Raw genomic sequence first — 17,770 nt, 5'->3', positions numbered from 1 at the left:
CTTCTATATTTACCTTCTATGGTAATTTGCAAACATATTGGAATAAAATGCATTATATTGTTCAATGGTGCCATGTCTAACGACAGGTGCAACGGTTTCTTCAAATCAAAGTCAGAGAATGACAGTCAAATTTTGACTTCCGTCCTCCAGCAAGGTAGTGTGCAATAAGCTCAAAACGTTCAAAAATCTGCTGGCTAGGGTCCCAAACGAAACCAAGCATAGCATAGTACTTCTACTACTAGCATAGCGTTTCTGAACTGGTTTTGTGAAATGGCGAAATTGTGACTTCAATCAATTTTTACTTACGTTCGATATTACGGTTTTATAACTAAATAATGCGATTTTGTTGTTTCAAAGACTAATTACTATTTCAAATTACATTAGTGTGGCTCTGAAATCATAAACTATGACACGTGAAGGAAGTTGATGGGGATTCTACCCTAGTGTTGGTTCTCTGCTTATTATAAAATAATACAATTTTCCACGTAGGTAAGCAAGTATTTTATATATATAGATAGTAATTCTATATCTATTTCATTTTATAATATAAGTCCATTTGTGTACTAAATACATTAGTAATATCATAAACTAGGTCATGAGTAATGCCTGCCTTCATCCCCCATATTTTTTTGATAAACATGAACTTATCAACAACAGTACAACCGTATTATGTAAATATTTATTTGTATTTTATTGCAATCAGAATTTTGAAATATTTCATTCAGGTGATAATTTAGCATGTTGATGTTTTCAATTAAGGGGTAAAGCTTAGATAGTGCTTATTATTGTTCATTTAAATACTAGAAAGTATTAGGTACTTAATATTCATGAATATATTGTTATGATTTTAGATTATACATTGCTTTTGACTTAACTTTTATAACAAATAAATATCTAGTTGGTTGGTTTGAATACTAAAAAGGATACCTTACTCACTTATACTACCAAATTGAATTGTAATGTGTATGTTTGTTTAAGAAATAAAATGAATAACAATGGAGGAGGAGCTGGAGGTGGAGTGGGGACGGCAGGAGGTCCATATGAAACCAAAATTGCCGGGTTGTATGACCTCCTGGATACCCTGGGCTCCGGGCATTTTGCTGTGGTCAAGCTGGCTCGGCATGTCTTCACTGGAGAAAAAGTTGCTGTGAAAGTTATAGACAAGAGCAAATTAGATGATGTTTCTACATCACATTTATTTCAAGAGGTAAGATTTTTTTTCTCCATATTTAATATTTTATTATTGAAGAGCTCCTACCCAGTGAGCGCAAACAAGCCAGGAAGGTGGGTGCAGGATACCTTAATTAATGAGGAGATCCCTAGTAGAAGAATAGTAGTTATTTGTGATCAAAAACATTACATGTAAAAAGATGCAAGTCGCAACGCAATTCTACAACTACAAAAGAGTTTTGAGATGTAATGTGAAACCAATTCGGTTATTTTAGTCAGTGCCAGGGGGTGTTAAAACCGTATCAATAAGATATCTTTAATTTTTAATACATATAATGACTTTGCCATCGCACGGCTACTACTTAAAAATAATTCTAATCGAACATATCGCTAGCGCTAATCACATGCAGTTTGAGCATTATACATATTTACGATTACGGCACGAGTAAAGCATTATGTGCCATTGCCAAGTCATTATATGTATTAAAAATTAAAGATATCTTATTGATACGGTTTTAACACCCCCTGGCACTGACTAAAATAACCGACTTGGTTTCACATTACATCTTAAAACTTTTTTGTAGTTGTAGAATTGTGTTGCGAGACTTGCATCTTTTTACATGTAATGTTTTTGATGGGATCTCATTCAGATCACTTTTTGTAGGTAGTCCTTCTTTTCGGGTACCTACTACTTCTTGTACGTCAGCGACCACTTCTCAAAGCTCATACTCATACCCATCCCACATTATACTCGTATTCATACCTATACAACACTCATGGCCATACCAAACTATACTTGTACTCAGAATACAATATTCATAACCCCAACCCATCCCACAACTCCCACACCATACCTGCACTCATACCTATGCCATATTCATATCCTTACCATACTCATAGCCATAGCATACTCATACTATACACATCTTCATACTCACATCGTACATCACAGACTTTACCTACTATTTGTAGGAACTGCAACAGTAACTTTGTAATAGCATGTATTTATATGGGATTACAAACTTACTTATGCAATTCTTAAATCTTTAAAACGTGACTGATATTTCAGTATTTTTAGGTTTACTATGGCTTGATAAGCTGAAAACTACTTATGTTTAAAATTTGAATCTTGTGGGTATGCTAAAAGTACCTTAGAATTATGATGATCGTAGGTGAGTGAATGTGTCAGTGTCGAAAATAAGGAACTTTGATATACAATAATTCTTAAACTACAAGTTCAAATTTAACGTTTTTGAGAATATATCTAAAACATGTTGAGCCCTATACGTCACTGAAAATTCAGGGTTCTAGCTTTAGCCAGCACAAAATTACAGGACGTCTAAAATGGCCTGAACCGCTTCGAGAAAAGGATGGTAGGGCCGTGCCTCTTTGTTTTGCTCGACTTGGCGGATGCAGATAAAGTTAGCATGCCTCTATCTACATACCTCTTTTTCTGTACATGCCTCAGCTTCCTTCTTTAGACATCTCTCGTATTGGTACTTTTGCTGTGCTCTGGGAATGGGCAGGCCGTTTCAGTGCCGGATTAACCCAGCAAATTCTATGGCCCATGGATTGTTTTAATTTTCGGACAAAGTGAAACTAGGTTGTTTACGGTCAAAATGTGTAGGTGCGCGGTGCCCGTGGTATTTGCTACTTTTGCCATGTGGCGAATCTGCTTCTGGGTGGTTTCCAATTGTAGTGCATAAGTACATACGCACATACGCATACATATGTGACGAGGGTTGTAATCTACTTAATCTTCTAATCTTATTATGTGTAATGTAATCCTTTCATGTTTATTAGCTTTAGTAGAGAATTCGCGTTTTTAATCTATTAGCTTGGTAGTTGTACTAAGTTTTTTATTTGTTATCTCCAAGAAATGTGTCAAGGTCCTGGATTTTCTCCCATTTATTAGTCTTTCAAGTTCACATTTTAAGATTGGATTCATTGATAGCTGAAGGGTAGTTCCTCTGGTAGTATCCTTGTAATCTTATTAGCCTTTTATACTATATTGAGTTATGGATTCAACACTGTATTACATCCAGTATATTACAGCTGGTGGATGAAGTATTTAATTAATTTAATTCTAAAAAAACCAAGAATTGTGTCAAAATTATGTCAAAGACCTGTCCTTAGGGTTGTGTTTGGTGGGGTTTGTAAAGTTTAAATATATTGTTTCAGGTTCACTGCATGAAATTAGTCCAACATCCTAATGTAGTAAGATTATATGAAGTAATAAACACGCAAACCAAATTGTACTTGATCCTGGAGCTGGGCGACGGCGGCGACTTGTATGACTACATCATGAGGCATGAGTCTGGCTTGTCAGAAACTCTGGCCCGCAATTATTTTCGCCAAATAGTTCGTGCAATCTCATACTGCCACAGGTGAATATAACAAAAATAAGTTTTTGGCAAAAATTTCATTTTTGGTACAAGCTTTTGTCGCTGACTACTTTTCTTACGACAGAAAACTAATACTCATCGAGACAATTCTAAAAACCCCTAACACAATTAGGTTGCGTTGTTTCATCACAGAGTTCCTATGGCCACCTCCTGTCTCCATCATCAGATCAGTTCGACAGTACCATATTATTGTATTGTCATCAGAACTACATACAGCTGCCAATTTTCATGACGCTACAATCCTTGGAAGATGGTTAAATTAGTTACCTTAGATTCCATTACATGTTACATACAGGTCGACCTAATAAAAGCTTGTTAAAAACCGGCCAAGTGCGAGTCGGACTCGCGTTCCAAGGGTTCCGTAAATTAAGTCCGACTCACGCTTGACTGCGCATTTCTAATGGTTTTCCTGTCATCTATAGGTAAAGAACTATTGTGTATTTTTTCAAAATTTTAGAGCAAATAGTTTCTGAGATAAATTTGGGGGGGGGGGGGATGGTCGGACAGACAGACACACAGAAGCACGAGTGATCCTATAAGGATTCCGACTTCGGTTTTTTCCTTTTGAGGTACGGAACCCTAAAAAGCAGTGTAGTAGGTTTAGGAAACAGTTTCTTCAATATCTAGATGGCGTAGTTACGGGTCCCTATGCCATAGAATTTTAAACAAATATGTAGCACCAATTCTACTCATGAAGTCATAAGTTTACACATGCGTAAAAATTTCGAAACTTGTGATGCTAATAAAAAAGTTACTGATGTTCAGGAAAGTGTACAGTGTACCTATATATAATGTTCGTAAATGCATGGTTTCCTTCTTTTCGTTAGGTTATAAAAAAAAATTGATACAAGAATTGTCTTTGTCAACGCACTGCTGATTAGATTTGTGGGGATATTGATGAATCTACCATATTTAAATTTATGATTTGAATTTTGTAGCTGAGCTGGTGCTGTCAAATTAGGAAGTGGAGTGAAATCACCATTTAGAAATACCTACCACCACCATTTATTATTTCTTTGACTCTTTATTATTGAGTATTCTTAGATAAAATCACGATTTAAAATGCTAACTTAAAGTCACGTTTTTGCCATTCATGCCCAACAATGTGGTTATTTTTAACTACTTAAAAGGCTCGTTGATTATGGGTTTGACGGGAAGACAAAGTACACAAATGATTACTGATCATTACAAGGTTTACGTCAGGCCATTAATCGGTGTTATTGTCTTTATTGCAGGTTACATGTCGTGCATCGAGACCTGAAACCTGAAAACGTAGTTTTCTTCGAAAGATTAGGTGTAGTGAAATTGACTGACTTTGGTTTTAGCAATAAATTTTGTCCCGGACAAAAACTAGAGACTTCCTGTGGTTCCTTAGCTTATTCGGCCCCTGAGATTCTCTTAGGGGACTCGTACGACGCGCCCGCCGTGGACGTGTGGTCGCTCGGGGTTATCCTATACATGCTCGTGTGCGGGCAAGCTCCATTCCAAGAAGCCAATGACAGTGAAACGCTAACGATGATTATGGACTGTAAATACACAATTCCACCGCATATATCAACAGGTTGTAAAAAGTAAGTAAAGCATGAGATTAGCGATTTTCTAATGGCATAAGTGGCTATAATCACGCCAATCACGCGATCCATTGTCAACGTGGACAATAATTTTACTTAGGCTAGGATAATGTATTTAAATTGCCTGTAATTTCATCAATATTATCAACACTTTCTTATGAAGCTGTATTAAATTCTTACATACTTTTTTACCGAAACGTTGACGTTTCGGACGTGGCTTGATCTCTTATAGCAGCGGTCGGCAACGTTTTAGCAGCCAAGGGCCACAAAGAACTTTGTTAATATTTATGACTTTATCAGACATTGTCGTTTGTCAATATTACATACAATAGCCAGGGAGGCTCGCGGGCCGCAAGTGACACGTTCACGGGCCGCAGGTTGCCGACCGCTGCCGCTGCCGATCGTAAGAGTTGCGAAATTTCGAGGTAATTAATACATAGTCTGAAAGCATCGTTTAATCCACTATCTGTCAAATTACAAATCACATTTTTGGTCTCTAATTTCCATTTCCCCCAGGCTAATTGGACGTATGCTAGTCCGCGAGCCCGAGAAGCGCGCCACGCTAGCGGAGATATCGGCCGACCCTTGGGTGACGGGCGGCGAGTCCGCCCCATCGCACGAGTGCGACACTCCCCTCGTGGCTCGCGAACAACTGTCCGAGGAGGATCGCGCCAACATCATGCAGAGAATGGCCAGCGTGGCGACCAAGGAACAGATACAGGAGGCACTGGAGAAGAATGAATACAATCATATAACTGCTACCTATTATTTGTTGGCTGAGAGGAAGCTTAGAGCTAAAAGGTAGGTTTATGTTTAAAGTTCAGTCATTTGCTTTGTTTTTTCGTTATAAGAACTATTAGAAGAGTAGAAATAATAAACTTTAACTTAAACGATCGCGGCTACAGCCTAATATTAAATAGTTCATTCCACTAAGGTTCACGAAGACGCGCCACAACAGTTTGTTGGCGAGATCCCGCTCATTTTTACGTTTTAAACATACATATTATGCTATGCTAGGTGTTCAAAGGGTTAAACCTATACCGTAAAACGGGGTGAGTAGGTTTCGCGGGGAGAGGTGGGTTATGAATGGGGAGAGAAGGTTTGAGAGGGGGGTGAGAAGGGATTTTAAGGCTACTGCTACAAAAATAATGTATTCCAATTTAAAATGGAGCTATAGTAATACGCATAATAAAAAAATCGATCCAACAATCTTCCAAAATCACCTTTGTATGAAAACCCCTCTCACCCCAAATACGAGGCACTACGGGGTGAGGTGGGTCTTCCTCTTTATCGTCAAAGTTATGAAATGGAACTACCCAAAATAAAATATAAACTAAAATACAAACGTCCGGAACACTTATTAAATACACCAGCGGTCGGCAACCTTTTAGCAGCCAAAGGCCACATAGTAGTTAACGAAGTTGACGCGGGCCGCACTTTGTTAATATTTATGACTTTATCAGACATTATCGTTTGTCAATATTATATACAAAATATCCAGGGAGACTGGCGGGCCGCAAGTGACAGATTCACGGGCCGCGGGTTGCCGACCGCTGATATACACCAGGGATGTTGCGGATGCCGATTTTTTGACATCCGCGGATGCGGATTTTTAAATGCTCACATCCGCGGATGCGGATGCGGATGCGGATGTCAAGATTAGGTACTTAGAAAACGTCAAATATTACATTTTTAGTATTTTTTTATTTAAAAAAACGAAACGTTTAGTACCTATTTGAGCAAGAATATAGGTGCGTTATATTTAATAAACAGTAACTTGGCCGACTTTTCTGGATCTAGACGATTTCGTTATAGGTAATTACAAAATTACCTAGCACTTACGCCGCCGCTAAGACGCTCCTGTACCGATTTGTTCGACATCCGCATCCGCATAAGCTCCGCATCGATTTTATGCGGATGCGGATGCAGATGCGGATGTTGAAAAGAATGCGGAAGTTCCGCGGTTGCGGATGCGGATGCGGATGTTCGCAACATCCCTGATATACACCATTCAGTTTTCATATGTAAAAATAAAATGTTTTGACCCTACTCACCCCATTTTACGGTAGGTACTTCTTTTTTCAAACCGGAGCGTGTCTCAAATGGTCGCTTAAGACCAGTAAAGGGTGGGACAACATCACCATTCAGTTTTCATATGTAAAAATAAAATGTTTTGACCCTACTCACCCCATTTTACGGTAGGTACTTCTTTTTTCAAACCGGAGCGTGTCTCAAATGGTCGCTTAAGACCAGTAAAGGGTGGGACAACATTGATCATCAACTCAAACACCGCCTTCCATCGTCATATATTTAAGATCCCAGTTCTTGTCGGTGGAGTAACTTCTGCTATTGTTTTGAGTAGGTACTCTTCTCTTTAGCCTTCGAAAGATTGTTATTAACCCATTCAGGGCCAGCGACTCAGCGTATGGGTCATGCTCAAACAGTTCCGCAGGGCCAGTGACTCACATGTGAGTCCTGAATAAATTCTGATTTAAACTTAAACGAAACGTAATTTGATGTAATAACGTAAGTAACATATAAGGTAACAATCATTTCTATAAGGCATATTAGGATAAAAATTATAAACACGTTTTTTTTTTAATGAAAACAGGGTCTCGAATATTCAAGTTTGGTTTACTATCCGTGCAATATAGTAAATATACTGAAATTCTAGATACATAATGCGATGCAAGCAAACAGAAAAATCTATATTGAAAAATACAAAAAATATATATATATTATTTACAATATTTATTGACAGGGCCCAAGGTATGGGTCACCGTGGCCTGGCGCTACTTGTAAAAACTGCTAATGTTTCCGTAGCAGGCTAAAATAAACTTTATTGGCTGGTTTTAAAGCTTATTTCATGTTGAAGCTGTTTGATATTGTACCATTTTACAACTGATTACTGTTTGGATGATGGTAAGCAACAATTTGTAGGAACCAAGCCGTAGTATAATAATATTTTGTTTTGTATGAGGGGTAAGGCAACGAGGATTTTTTCCCACTGTACTTTTATGTCATAATATTTGGTGATCGTTGTATTGTATCTTAGGCAATGATGTTAAAGTTAATTTGTTTTCGTTTCAATATAGAACAAGGCGGTTGAAACAGTCACCACTAACTAATATGTATTGTATAACAAATAGTTTGTGACAAATATTTACAAGTTTTTTCAAACATCGTGGTTTCTACGGCAGATTAGAAAGTAAGTACTATAATACATTTTAAGTTCTCTATTGTTACTAATATAATGGCGTTTACCAAAACAAAGATAATGACCGACCAGGTGTAAGCTTATCGGACACACTTGGACAATAAACAAGGAATGCATCCGAACGGCGGCGGCGGTATTATCTTTCATGTGGTATTTGTCACAAGAGTTCAAGATGTGATTCATCCCATCCCCCCTATTAGAGATGTATTTTGGAGTAACATGGAAAATATTATTTAGTCACGATTTATTCGTTGGCGACTTTATACTCCTCCTGTGCTGTTTAGTGATTTCGTATTTTGTGACCATGGCTATGGATTACCGGAATTTGAACCCGCCTAACCTGACCGACTGTGCTATGAACTGGACCCCGAACCTGCTTCATCCGAATGACCTGGCTACGAATTCTGGAACCCTGAACTCACCTTTGTTGAATTTCATCTAAATCGGGAAACTGTTCTAATTTAACTTCCAAGATTTGCCCCAAAAAACAACAACAAAAAACACGGCAAGTTAAATAGAATCAGACTAAGCTAAGTTGGCAGCGATTTTGATAGCACAGGCTGAGTACCTAAGTGTAATTTAAATGTCATACTTATATGAAATTATGACGTTTAAATTAACACTTGCACAGGCTGGGCTATAAAATTTGCTACCAACTTAGCTTGGTCAGACATTAAACGCTTGTAGAAAGTAAAAATATTCACTCCTACAAACTGCAATAATTAGTCTTTTTTGATAGGCACAGAAAATCGGTGGTTAGTAAAAATGTTGCATAATGCTGTCTAACTGGCCGGCTTCATAAGCGGCGATTTATTTACCGTTCGCGCCAGGCTCGAGACCCATAAGCTGAGTCATGCGTTTTAGCTAAAAACGATTTGTATGGTGGCCTGGCGTATTGTGTACGCTCGGCGGTTCGTGGCCATGAATGGGTTAAGGCATAACGATTGAAACCAAACCCCGATAAAATCTCCCGCAGTCGTTCCCGCTATTCGTGCAATCATCTTTTCCAAACAAGATTTTTATTTGTTCAGACAAGAAGAAAATTTGGCCCGAAGGCCCGAGGTGCTGAGTGTGTCGCGAGGAGGGTCCCGTTCTAACAATCTGCTGGCGCCGCCGACGCTCCCCACCGCGCCCCGCACACCACAGGATGCTCCCCCCGTAAGTATCACATCCAGCAATGTAGCTTCGCTCAGGCAAGAGGGAAGCGGCCCGAAGGCCTGAGGTGGTGTGTCGCGAGGCGGGTCCCGTTCAAACCCATCAGCACAGCTACCGCACCTCGCACGAACTTTCCCTGAAGTAGGCTTTGCAGCAGTAGTTTTTGTAAAGAAAAAGAACTTTGCGTTCTTACCTATTATGAACAGAGCTTCAGCTCTCACCTGTTCCTACACAATGTTCCGCTACTTCCATTATCTTCTGTTTCGGCTATAGGGAATATGCCCTGTAGAAATTATATACTTACAGTTTCGCGACGTCGTTTTTCTCGATTGACCATAATTTCAAGAGTAAGAATTCTATTCCCATGAAACTTACCAGATTAATTGACAGATATATGTATAGACATTAAATTGGCACATTTTAAACATTCAAACTTTGTCCAAAAACTTTGGCATAAAAAAAAATCGCGCGTAGAGGTGTAGGTTATTGAATATTTGGACCGTCTACAAATGCTTGATGAGCTCATACTCGTAATTAAGGATATTCTAACCCTTTTACGTTTCACAGAGGTCACGAAAGTGCAGCATAGTCCGCGAAGAGGAAGACGACGAGGAGAGCAGCCCCGGCGCCCGCGCGGCGGACGCGCGCCGCGGCTCGCGCTCCGAGGGCCGCCTGCGCCTCGCGCGCCCGCCCGCCGCGCTCGCCGTCACGCTCACGAGGGTCCGTATGTAACGCGCGCCGTGCCCACCTACAGTGGGTACAATATACTTGCGGGCAGCCTCCCGACGCAAAGCCGCGGTGGCCACTGCAAGAATGAATGAGTCCTTTTTATGCCCGAGAAGTAAGACAAGGAATGAGATTAGTCGAGTGTAGCTACTATCGTAGTCACTATTAAACTATCAATTTATCAGGAGGTATTTAACGTAGGTATATGTTTCCAGTTAATGTAAACTTATCTCTTCAGGTGAATCTAGAAGATAACCCGCCGGATGCTCCCTCGGCCCCGGCGGAGAGGTCGGAGGCGGCGCCGGCGGAGAGCGGCGAGGCGCCGCCGCGCGTGCCGCCCGCGCCGCCGCCCGCGCGCCGCCAGCGCCTCGACGTGCGCCGCCGCCGGCCCCGCGCCGGCTCCTGCTCCTCCTCCGACCTCTCCGACGACGACTCCGAGAAGAAGAAGCGCGCCGCGGAGCAGAGCGACGCGCCGCCCGAGCGCGCGCGCCGCGACTCGCACGACGACTCCAGCGACAGCCAGGAGCGCGGCGCCGGCGCCGGCGGCCGCGGCGCCCGGCCCGCCGCCCGAGCGGCGCCGCAGGGCGCGCCCGGCGCCGGCGCGGCCGCGGGCGGCGGCGCGGCCGGCGACGCGCGCCAGCCGCAGGGCGCCGGCACCGGCCGGCGGCGCCGCGCGGCCCGCAAGGAGTCCCGGCTGCGCGAGTCGCGCTCGCTCAACCGCATCGCGGAGGTGGAGGAGGCGGCGGCGGCGCGCTGGGCGGGCGCCGGCGGGCTGGTGGCCTTCTGCGGGCGGCCGCTGCTGCGCCTGCTGGCGGCCGCGCGCCCGCAGCCGGCGCAGCGCCGCCTGCACGGCCTGTGCTAGCGCCGCCGCCGCCGGGACCCCGCTCCCCTGTCGAGAGCGAGCCGAGCGTTCCCGGTGGACTGTTACGGCGAGGACGCTCCGAGGACGACCGACGACTCGTGCCTGAGCCGTCTCCTCGCGCTGGTGGCGCTCGACGCGGCTGCCGCGGGGGCGGTGCGGCCCCCGGAGGATCGGTTGGAGCCGAGCTTGCGAGTTTGACGGTCGCGCGCTCCTGCGGCGACTCGCCCTCGCTACATGATACGGTAACTGTGTCGGTCGTATCGCCCGCCACTCGCTCCGCGCGCCGCCAAAAGATAGTTCTAGTTAAGGAAGTTTTAGTTTAATCTAACGATTGTCCGGTGCGGAACTACCGTCTTGAACAAAGCAATAAATTAAACTTTATATTTTAATAATTTCAATTATGCATCCCCGTAGCGTTGTCGACTTAGTGAATAATCGATGCGTTATAATTGTTAGACATATCTAAAAAATTACATTTCTGCTAGGACGATTATGTCGGTGCGTTAATTAAAAAATAATAATTATCGTCAGAAGGATGTCTTGACTAAATGTGATATCGAAGTTGATTAAAACGTGATGCTGATGAGTGTATTAAATTTCTTATGTTCAGCCGGCTCCTCGTCGCTCATGAGAACTGTGACGGTAACGCCGACATAAGGAAACATTGCCCTATTATAACTGAGATGGTTCATAGGTAAACAGGGTTACTCCATTTCATTTCAGGGGTAGGAATTGAACCTCATCGTCATCACACATGGAATAAGTAGTGACAATTCATAAAAAAGTGCTGAGCATAAACATAGACCAATAATCAAAGATACATTCGAGGGGTATGCAGTCAAACCCGATAAGTTGAGATATTTTTTTTTTCAAATAATAACTCCACACACGACACAAGTTCTAATTTGATGAAAACATATCTCGACTTATCGGGTTAGACTGCTCACCCCTCGCATTTATAACTCGCTCGTAGGATTACAGTCGTTTTTATTGTTTAGAATATTTTCAACTTCCGAAAACTGATGGTAGCTAGTTTGTTTAGTATGAAACTGTGGCATTTCCTACATGTTAGTTAAATTAGATGTGTTTTTTGTTAGGTTGATTGGTTTTGTAAATTGTATGTGTCTTAAAATGGGAATGTTAACTATGAAAAAATGTTTAATGTATAACATACTATCTGTGTACATAAATATTAAATTGTTGTAAATAAATAGTCTATTTCAAATATAACGTTAAAATAAGTACAGATTATTTCGTTTAGTTTGGTGGAACATTATCGTTTTATTACAAAGCTCGAGTTCGACTTGGGCCCATGGCTGAGTCCAGACAAGTTGGTCCAAAAAAGATCTGTTGGGGTCACAAAAATGAAACGTTCATTTTGTGATTAATTTTGGTTATTCATTAGAACTGTTTTAAATTTGATATGGTTGACTACCAGCTAACAGAGGTCCAGCTTTTTAAACTCCGCCATCGAATCCACGGGTCACAGCTTGCGAGCCTCTATTAACATCGGTGCCGATATGTTTCGCTCGCAGTGATGTGATGCCAATATCAGGTTCCGTGAACCTCTAATTGCTATATGGTGCATTTCGAAACGTCTATCAATAATTAATTGTATCCCAGTATTCATACAGATACATTTCCATTGCGAGTTGAATATATCGTTAAGTTGTTTATAAAATTGTGGGTCTGATCCAAATTTCTAGACGTCGCACAGCGGAAAAAATTGTTAAGAATGCATACAAAATATTGATATGGACTTCAGGATTACATTTTGTACTTTGTATGGTTGTCAAAGAAGTGTTAAGTGTTATTAGGGTAAATTTTCGCTGAAATGCCCTAAATTTTGTGATGCAGATTTTTCTGTTGTGTGATCTGACCCTTATATAGTTTTGGTAGTTGTCTTTTAGGGTTCTAATAAGAGGTCATCATGTGTGCTAACGGTAACTGTTGTTTCATTTACATATTTTACATACATTATTGATCTACATTTTGCGGCTTGCTATGTTGGACTTAGAAGTATGAAATATTTGACTTCTGTGTACCTCAGGGTGCTTTGATAACATGATAATATTGATAATGCAATAAAATAACAAGACCAAAGATTAATAAATTGTTTGTTAACTAACAGCACTTTGTCCTGGTCGGTGCCAATGTCTATACAATTTACGATTTGTTTAAATCTTTCATAATATAATGTACTTTTGAGATTGGACTTTTTATTGGTGCTTGTTATTTTAACTTTATACAGGATGATTTCTAAATGTAAAATAAACTAAATTATATTTATAGAAACTGCAGTGAAGTGAAGGAGTGTATTTAATCGAATTACCTATACGTACCTATATCTACTACTTATATACATAAGATAGTGTAGCACCATGAACAAAATTACTAACATACTCATTATTACATTAACTTTGTGGTTTGCTGTGAAGTTCTGAATGCCTTACGATTATTTCATTGTCGATGTACGATTGCGTAATTTATTGGCTGATTCATCAAATATAGTACTTACTTCTCTATCTTAATAAGCTTTTGATTGCACTTTATTCTCATAACATAGATGTCATAGGACCGTCAGCATAGTGTCCCTGCATGGGGACTGGCGCATTGGTGTCGTGGTACCTATACGTGTGTAGTACCTAGTGGCAGTTTGGGAACGCTGATTATTTGTATTTATTGCTATATATATATTATTTCTGCAGGCATTGTAAATCTTATACATATATTTCTATAGATAATCTGCCGATTTCTGATTTTTAAAATGTATATTTTTCTACAGTGCTCATTGCCATATTTATTTGTAATGTATTTCATTTTTATTTATTGCATGTGAAATGGATACGTATGGTATGTTTTCTATTGCCGACGCAATTAGAACAATGGGGTTTTCAGTGCAATAATACAGATATTATCCGAGCTTTGAATTTATACATTTATATTAAATTTATACGAGTGAAAGTCGATAGCTTAAGGCGTTTTAAACTGATATTCTAATAACTGTGTACCTGGTTGCCATCTGTATTTGGCGTTAATTAGGCTTTTGCAAATTGTCCACGACTTGTAGTAAATAGGACTTGTATGTATTTATGTATCAATCAGTAAATTTATCACAATATGATTAAGTTTTATTTGTAGAATCGTTCATTTGCGGGAGATTTTATATTAGGTAGGTAGTTATATTTGATTTCACTTAAAGGGCGAAATCGTGTATGACCCTCCACCCAGCTGAATCCCTGAATTATTTTGGTTTCTAACTATGAAATACCTCTTCAATAAATTAAAACGTCATAATATAATCTTCCATAATATTACAAATGTAGCTTTAAATTTAATTTAAGTAAGCCTCCTCATGGAGGGATATAAATGACCGCCCTCTTGTACAGTTTTCTTGCCAGAGGCCCTTTTAGACGAAATTTATTTGCAGTATTGTGTGTAATATTATTTATTAAATGTATTTGTGTCGAACACCTTGTTTTATGGTATATGTTTTATAGAGTTGTGTAATTGAGCACCTTCACCGACAACAAAAGGCGGTTAAAGATACCTATCTTGTGGGTTAAGATCGTATAGAGGACTATCGACGGATTCAAATAGCTTTTCACCACACCAACGGGTAAAGGCTCTCTTGATTGTTCAAAAACGGATAAGTTGCATTTTATCCACATGTGAGGCAAATTTTGAGTTGTTTCCTTATGTTGGCTAGTAGAATTAACTCTTTGAATGATAAATATTTAATAACGTTCATTTTTTTTGGACATAACGTAACGTTCATTTGTATTTGATTTTGTTTCATATTTTACGGTTAGAATTTTCCTCGTATTGTGTGGTGAAAAAAGTTGTTTCACTCGGTGGCAAAGTTGTTGTTTAATCGCTGCTAATATTGATACCCGAGCAAGCGAAAGATTCCAAAATTGAACCACGAGCGTAGCGTGTGGTTTGAAAAGTGGAATCTTGAGTCCTTGAGTGTTGCGAGGGTTTCAAAGGCAATAATAATCGAATTTAAACTGTTGTGAGACATGCTAACATTGAATAATTTTACGGTTTAGACTCACTTGTTTTAAGTCACTCGCGCGACATGTTTCGGAGAGCCTAGGTCTCCTTTCTCAAGCACTAACAGTGCGAGCAGCGTTCACGACGGCCGTGTATCGCGTACTGCGGCACGCCGCGTCGCACGCTGCGCGCGCGCCGAGAAAACCGCTTGGGGGAGGTCTTCCGCTGTCATTGTAGGCGGGCATAGTGGTGTGTTTGGGCTTTGGTCACCTAACACTTGTAGCGATACACAGCACGAACTCACTATGTCCACTACACTGTCACACCACTCACTGGTATTCTGCTGAGGAATCACAGGCTTCCATGCTGGCGGCACAGCCCAGCCGCTATCCCGATTGAAATTAGGGCGCCGCCCAATCTCGATCGCTTCACGTATCTTACGTGGTATATTGGTATATGGCACTTGTAAAACAAATAACTACATATTTTGACACCACTTTCTTGGGCGTATTAGCTTTTAATATACTCGTAAGGCTAGAGTTGTGCTGAGCGAAGATAGGTAAAATAAGTGATTCTATTGGTTTTTAGTTCTTAACAAATGCATCCCTCTACGCATCCTCGCATATATCTCTGGTGGAAACGCAGCCTTACTCTCTCGAAGTACATGCTCCGCGCGTTTTATGTATCTATTAGTTCTCTGGATGAGGCCTTCGTGTGCGTTTAGTTAACTGTCCGACCGGCGTAGTGCAGCGTAGGGCAGCGATAAATTAATATAATACTTACTCTGACTTTTCTATTTCCACATGATACACATCTACACCTAAAAGTATCCGGACGGTTTCTCATCGCCGGTCAGACGTAGAGCCCCCTCCAGGGCTCCAGACCATGCACGTGTTTAGAGGGGGTTTAGAGTTTCGTAAAGGCAAGTCCAGGGGACCGATTTTTGAATCTCGACCATTCGATTTCGTCACTCGAAAATCAGTGAATGCTATATTTGAAATTCTACTGATAGAATTTGAGAATCGAGTGGTGTTGACCACTCGTATTCAATTCTATCAATAGAAAGTAGGAATCCACAATTTTAGTCACATATTTGTATTATATGCCGCTAATAAAAAAATATCTTAAAGGAATTAATTTATTAGATTTTATGTGTTTATTAGATTAGCTAGTTTTTGATTGAAATATAAATATTTTTGAAGTCCTTACTATCGAAAGTCATTCACTACACGGTCGAATGGTGACTTTCAAAAATAGTATTATTAGGATCATGCGAAAAAAATCGTGACAAATTTTCGTGTACGATTATTTTCGACCATTCGCTTTTAAATTCGAAATTCAAAATTCGGCCCCCAGGCGGGATAATTTTTTCGCCAATCTGATTAAATTGTCCGATCAAATTAAGTGGTGTGGGTGCAAACGCCAATTTGGCTCGCCGATTATGACCGATAAAATAGAGGCGCGGACGTAAGAATACCAATTAGTAACGCCAGTATTCGCGTTTGGAGGCATTTATTGAAATTTAGAGCGCTCAAATATCACCATAAATCTAAAATTGGAGATTGACACCGATTTCTTTTCTGATCAAATCGAACGATTAGATCATCCCGTCTGGAGTGGACTTTAGTTCCTACTTAGAAAAAGCTAATAAAGCTAAGTAAGTCCATGATAGCCAAGTTGTACCTATTTGTATCCAAACCGAAATTATGAGGGTTCGAAAATACTACAAACGCGTTGAGAAAAGGCAGGCAGTGAGTGTCCTTTTGTCATATATAATATTTAAAACTCGCGTTTTGAACACAAATGTGAGTTAATATCAATAGGTATCCTTTTGTGTTGTCTTGCCGGGGCCCGGCAGTGCCCCCAGATACGGATGATTCGTATCGTATCATTGGTCTCGAATATAGGTACCTATTAGTTTGATTAGGTAGGTACCTAACAAATCAGAGGTGCTACCGCGAAAACCGAATTTCGCAAATTGCGGGAATCTTTCTCTTTTACTCAAATACAGGCGTGATTAGAGTGACTGAGAAAAATGCTCGCAATTTGGAAAATTTGGTTTTCACGGTAGCCCCTCTGCTTTCTGTAGTCGATTCGTCCGAGTCCGTCTGTAGGTGACTTGGATTGAAATTCTTGAAAGCCAAATCTAAAAAAACCTCTTACCTCTTTTTACGATCTAGGTTCCAAAGGTTCTTGATGGTATATAAGAATTCAGACGGTCTTCACATTGGATGCTGCTCATGGCGCTCACACACCGGAGTGGCATGTGGATCCGTATAACTGGAACTAATCGAACTGAGTGTTAACCCTTTTCTAGCCAGGACAATTTATACGTGCCAATAGAATTTCAACTTTCGCATTCAAATTTAAGGTTCAAATTACATTGCACTTTCGGGAAATGCGACTATTTTGAAAGGAATCATCAAAGCTGGATTAATTGTAAAAACCTTGTATATTCATTGGTGCAGCCTGGTAAAGGGAACTCTCTTTACCGCATATTGTTCCTTAAATGGCCGTTATAAACTCTTCTCTATCGACAATTATTCAACTTCACATTTTTTTAACAATTCTGTCATGATTTTTTTTAATATACGATAAACGATAATTTTAAAAATATATAAAACTTTTATTATGAGGATAGATGCAAACTTGCTATTTCAAAAGCACC

The 17,770-nt window shown here is 40.3% G+C and overlaps 1 protein-coding gene across 1 annotated transcript; it reads left to right on the top strand.

The window, feature by feature from the left end:
- Positions 1–209: 209 nt before the first annotated feature.
- Positions 210–11,741, top strand: LOC134651928 (SNF-related serine/threonine-protein kinase). The gene is made up of 8 exons (XM_063507043.1): positions 210–489; positions 979–1,207; positions 3,352–3,557; positions 4,811–5,146; positions 5,663–5,947; positions 9,395–9,521; positions 10,086–10,238; positions 10,483–11,741. The coding sequence occupies exons 2-8, from the start codon at positions 986–988 to the stop codon at positions 11,104–11,106; spliced, it is 1,953 nt and encodes a 650-aa protein (XP_063363113.1). The 5' UTR covers positions 210–489; positions 979–985; the 3' UTR covers positions 11,107–11,741.
- Positions 11,742–17,770: the final 6,029 nt, after the last annotated feature.

This window comes from Cydia amplana, chromosome 11, assembly GCF_948474715.1.
Source record: "Cydia amplana chromosome 11, ilCydAmpl1.1, whole genome shotgun sequence".
Lineage (NCBI taxonomy): Eukaryota > Metazoa > Arthropoda > Insecta > Lepidoptera > Tortricidae > Cydia > Cydia amplana.
The sequence above is the reverse complement of the archived record's forward strand: the minus strand, read 5'-3'. Positions and strand labels throughout refer to the sequence as shown.